The 5,929-nt window shown below is 35.8% G+C and overlaps 1 protein-coding gene across 1 annotated transcript; it reads right to left on the bottom strand.

Annotated features, from left to right (window-relative positions):
- Positions 1 to 1,364: 1,364 nt before the first annotated feature.
- LOC131651075 (uncharacterized) lies at positions 1,365 to 1,973 on the bottom strand. The gene has a single exon (XM_058920751.1). The coding sequence runs from the start codon at positions 1,971 to 1,973 to the stop codon at positions 1,365 to 1,367; it is 609 nt and encodes a 202-aa protein (XP_058776734.1).
- Between the last annotated feature and the right edge of the window lie 3,956 nt (positions 1,974 to 5,929).

Genomic DNA, 5,929 nt, shown 5'->3' on the forward strand with positions numbered 1-5,929 from the left:
TTCAGGGGGAGATTATTTATCTCAGGGGGAGATTGTTAATCTCAGGGGGAGACATATTCACATGCTTATGCTATAGCTGTGTAATTTGTCTTTTGCCGTCTGTTCTTTCTGATCGCAAATTCATATCATTTATATATGTTTTTGTCATCATCAAAAAGGGGGAGATTGTTAGAACAAGATTTGTTCTGATCAATTATCTTAGTTTTGATGATAACAATAATATGAATTTTGCTTAAGATAATATGGTACTCTAATCCAATGCAATTTCCTTTTCAGGAAATATATAAAGAGTATGCATAATTCAACGCTCAGAAGCTTTGTCTCAAAATGGTTCAGCATGCAACATCAGAACATGGTCTGGCAAGACATCAGAAGATGGTCGAAGCAGAATCAGAACATGGATCTATGGAAGCATCAGAAGAACAAGAGAACAGAAGCACTGAAGTTCTGATGGTATCACGCTCAGAAGCACTTCAAGGTCAGAAGATCAGAAGATGCTTTGCACCAAGCTGTTTGACTCTGATGATATTCAAACGTTGTATTAACAAACATCAGATCAGAAGAAAGTACAAGTGGCAGGCTACGCTGACTGACAAAAGGAACGTTAAAAGCTACTAAAGGCTACGTCAGTAGACACAGCGTGAACAAGGCTCGAGGTAGTTGACAAAAGCGTATAACATTAAATGCGATGCTGTACGGAACACGCAAAGCATTAAATGCACTCAACGGTCATCTTCTCCAACGCCTATAAATATGAAGTTCTGATGAGAAGCAAGGTTAACGATTCTGCACCAAAACAACTCATATCAACTTGCTGAAACTCTGTTCAAATCAAAACTCAGAATCTTCATCTTCATAAAAGCTCACTACATTGCTGTTGTAATATATTAGTGAGATTAAGCTTAAACGTTAAGAGAAATATCACAGTTTGTGATTATCGCTTTTAAGAAGCATTTGTAATACTCTTAGAAAGATTACATTAAGTTGTAAGTAACTAGAGTGATCGTGTTGATCAGAATACTCTAGGAAGTCTTAGCTTGTGTCTAAGCAGTTGTAATTAGAGTGATCACGTGGTGGTCAGGATACTCTAAGAAAGTCTTAGCTTGTGTCTAAGCAGTTGTTCCTGGAGTGATCAGGTTGTGATCAGGATACTCTAGAAGACTTAGTTGCGGACTAAGTGGAAAACCATTGTAATCCGTGCGATTAGTGGATTAAATCCTCAGTTGAGGTAAATCATCTCTGCGGGGGTGGACTGGAGTAGTTTAGTTAACAACGAACCAGGATAAAAATAACTGTGCAATTTATTTTTATCTGTCAAGTTTTTAAAACTACACTTATTCAAACCCCCCTTTCTAAGTGTTTTTCTATCCTTCAGTTGTCGCAAGCCACACAATCCCCTCCTTCCTATGTCTCACTTTGTTGCCTTCAAAATAAGAGTGCCATTCCATGAAATTAGCTAAACAACCTTCCTCCCTATTTTCCTTCTTGCCCACCCAAATAGCCATCTCCCTCCAAATCCTTTTCACCACCGAACAACTAAAAAAGAAGTGGTTTCTATCCTCCATACAACTCCCATACAAAATACACAATAAATCATCATGAGAAAGGGATATACCTCTATTCACCAAAAGGTCCTTTGTTGTAAGTTTGTTGAGAAAAAGTCTCCAACCGAAAGCTTTGATTTTGAGTGGGACATCCATTTTCCAAAGCAAACCAAAAGCTTCATCGCACTTGTTATTCGGGCCTAACGGAATGCAAAAATTTTCATAAAAATTGTAACAAGATGCCACCGAAAAAGTCGGACTCAAATTATCTTGCCACGTTACAACATCCTTTCCCTCCTTCCAACCCTCAAAACCTTCCAACCGCTCCTTTAACGCACAAAATAACTCCCTTGTACCTCCATTCTCCAAAAAATCAACCGAAATACCAAGATTACTCCAATACCAAATACCTTCTCTCCACCCTCCCATCGCCTTTACCAAAACATGTTTCAAACAAGAAGCCTTGTATAAGTCCGGAAAATAGTCTTTCAACACAATATCCTCCAACCACCTAGCTTCCCAAAAAGGAGTTTTGAAACCATCATGAATTGAAAACCTACATTTCTTAACAACGGGATCAAACAAAGATAAGGCACCAATCTTTAATAAATCCTTCCACCAAAAGGAGAAAGAAGAAGGAATATTAAAGTCTTTATCTACACAAAACACCTTAGATGCTAAATCTCCATATCGCGATTTTAAAACATCAAACCACAAAGAATTTTGTCCTTGAAGAATCCACCATCTCCATTTATTAAGAAGAGCTAAATTGAAAAAAGCAATATTTTTCACTCCAAGACCCCCTTTAATAAAAGGAAGATTAACATCCTCCCATCTCACCCAATGAATGGTTCTTTTATCCCTCACTCCCCCCACAAGAACTTACTTTGGATACTCTTGAATTTTTTTACAATGGTGCTTGGAGCTTTGTAAAACGATAAAGTGAAAATGGCTAAGGAACTTAGTCCATCCTTCTAAGCGATTCTTCAGGACAATTACTTATATTCAGGATAATATGACTCCTGTGTGAATTTGTAACATAATGTTAAATATTAGTTAACCTCCAAGATAAATTGCTGTTATACTCGAGTCAAAAACCGATCTTGCTAGCTAACAAATGAGATTTAAAATGATTACATGTATTAGCTGAATTTGATAAGAAATATATTAAATTGAATACAGAGAAAAAAATAAAGAAACAAGTGGAGTCACTGTAATTGAAAAATACTAGATTTTGTTACTAGATAAAAAAACATATGGTAAAATAAACTAATAGCCTCAAGACCTCCATGACATGTATAAACCCTGAAATCAAACCAAGGCAGCCATATGTTTTATTCACAAGTTAGTGATAAGTGTCAAAATGTACTTATTTTGTGTATGTATATAGTGGCACTTATCGATACTTTTGTTAATACCGTTTGAATAATTCCCCGTTTTGTGTATAAATACGTATACTTTGTGAATAGTTGTATTTTCATATAATTTTATACCATTTGATAGTTTTTCCTTTGTTTTTATAGGTATTCATGCTTATTGGAGCCTTGAGGAATAAAGTGTCAAAGGCACGGCTTCGATTTCGCAGTTTTGGTGCAAGCCCGCTTAGCCACCGTCAAGCGGACTTCCATAGGCTCAAGATAAGGATGACCAAAATCATCATTTTGGTTTCCATTCAATAATTATTGGATAGAGCATTGAATAAGCTTTCCAACGCTTCGAACCGAGCGCAATTCGGAGTTACGGTTCTCAACTTATGGCGAAAACAAGATTTCACTTTTGCTGTCATCCGCTAAGCGGAGCAGAGCTCGTTGAGCGACCATGACAGATAGCAGCTCGTTAAATAGGGGTAAAAATTACATTTTTAGGTTATGGTTTTGGGGTATTTGTTCCCAACTCCATCAACTTTCATTTTTTGGATAGATTAGCTTAGAAAACAACTTCAGAGGATGCACTTGGAAGATCGGAGGTGGATTTCTCATCAACCGGAGCTGACAACCCGCGAGATGTTTGGTTTATCTCTTCTATTCTCTGTGTATTTCTTTGTGTTGGGTTTGTTTGTATAGTTACTCGAATCTTATGTATATTTACCGATTATAATGTTATGTTTAACTTGCTTTACAAATCTGTGTTGATGTTGTTCTGGATTTTTGCTCTATGCTGGGGATTTGGGTTGCTTTAGAGATAAACTTATTGAATCCTTATCTAGGATGATAATCTGTTGGTTCTGAACTCTAGATATACATTTGGAGCTAGCATTCACTGTGGGTATCTGTACTTAATGCTTTCATGTTTGAGCGGCGCGCGAGAGATCGCCGACGCGAGAATACGGATGTCCTCACGACTTCGCGTTAGAGATAACCTTAGTTGTGAGATGATCTCGTTTGTGCTCCAGAGATGGACGCTTATGTGAGATATATGTGATGACATAGATGAGTAACGTAGGTTGAGTATAACGGTTTGGTAAGTGTATGTTTGTGAAGAGTAAATATATTTACATTCCTGATAAGTTATTTCTCTTCTAAGAATGTGTTTATTCTTTTCCTGTCTATATCTTTGTTTACTTTTTGCTCATTCAATCCAAAGTTCGAAACCGTAGAAACTGTTGAATGGCATCTCTCTATCTCTGAGGACGATAATTCGCGGATCAATATTTCCAAATCCTTTTTGTTGCTTGCCCTATACTGCATTCAACAAATTGGCGTCGTTGTCGGGGATGGTTGCTTGAATTTCATTGCAATAGTTTATATGGTTTTGAGCTTTGTATATAACGTATATATTGTATAGTTTCATGTGTATATATTTACTTGTACATGTTTACTTGTTTATGTTCACCATATAAGTTTACTTGTATATGTTTGCATACAAGTATACTTTTATTGGTGAATGTTGGTGAAACACGTTGAGATCAGACCAGTTCGTTATTCAAAATCCTCACTTCTCAACCTGTGAATCCAACATTCACCAATTTTTCCTTTTTGTATGATAATAGTTGTTTGTGTTCCATACTTATGCATATGTGTTTGTTTGTGTATATAGTTGTATATTTTCGTTTTTATGTTTGTTTAATTTTTGTATATATTTGTACCTGTAACGTTTGTTGAGTGTTTTGGTTAGGAAACTTTCTTTAAGCTTGTGCGGTGAGACGTTACCATGGCATGACGGGAGGAATCTACTTTCCAAACACCAAAACAATAAAGGCGTCGAGCTAACGACGTAAAACAAGCGCTTGTTGGGAGGCACCCCAACGGTTGTAAATGTTGTTTATAATTAGGATTAAGAAGTATTTAGGTGAAGTGGAGGAAAATTGGAACAGCTGTTTATTTTCTGATTTTTCTGGTTTTTCTGTCATTCACTAAGCGAGCCTAGCTCTGCTAAGCGATGACAGTAAAATTTTGTTTTCTTGCTTTGTACCAGTGGGATTCCTATTCCACTTGGTTCACTCATTTTTCCCACTTTCACCAAGGCTAATTAGTAGTAGATAATAGTTTTGTTTTTCTAATTCTTTTATTTTGTTTGTACTCAAATTTTGTTCGGTAATTCGAAGATTTTTGAGATGATTTTCCAAAGCTCGAGTGTTTCAACCTGCAGATGTATGGTAGGATATTGTTTTTGAAGTTGTATCATTCAAGGTACTCATTTATCGCTTTCTATAGCATAACATGTTTAGGAAACTTTTCATTTGTACAATTACCATACCATTCATTCTTTTGCATTACTTGCTTATTGATTGAATCACTTTAGTTCCCAAACCATAAATGTGAGGAAGCTTTCCATTGTTCATATATGCTGGAGGCCACAATCTTTGTTTTAACTGGATTTTATTATGCTTAATCTTTTATTTATGTTGATTTTATGAAAGCATGAAAAGGATCAAGGCATTTTGTTTGATTTTGAGCACAACCACCATAACCAAATAGTCAACTCTCCTTGTGAGTGTGTGATCATTTGTTAACCCTTTTGAGCTTTTTGTCAATGTCCATGTTGTTTTTGCTAAATGCTTATCTTTGAGTGTTTAGTTCTCATTTTTGCATGGATGATTGATTCTTTGTTTTCTTGAACCCTCAACCATGATTTTTTGTATGAATTTTTACCTTGCCTTAGAAAGTAGGGAGTATTCATGTGATGGTGTGGTTGAGTTCAAGTTGGGGAGAAAAATGGTTGCAACTTATTCAGTTGTTGCTATGAGGTTGAAAAGAAAGAAAAAGAAAAAAATGTAATAAGAAAAGAAAAGAAAAAGAAAGAAAAAAGTGAAAAAGTTTTGAAAAACAAAAAAGAAAAGAGAAGCGAATAATTGTGCTAATAAGTATTGTGTTTAGTTTGAGAAACTTGTGGTTAAGGAAGAAGTTTAATCGAGATTTTGTTGCTTAGAACTTTGTGGATTGATC

Source organism: Vicia villosa, linkage group LG1, assembly GCF_029867415.1.
Source record: "Vicia villosa cultivar HV-30 ecotype Madison, WI linkage group LG1, Vvil1.0, whole genome shotgun sequence".
Classification (NCBI taxonomy): Eukaryota; Viridiplantae; Streptophyta; class Magnoliopsida; order Fabales; family Fabaceae; genus Vicia; species Vicia villosa.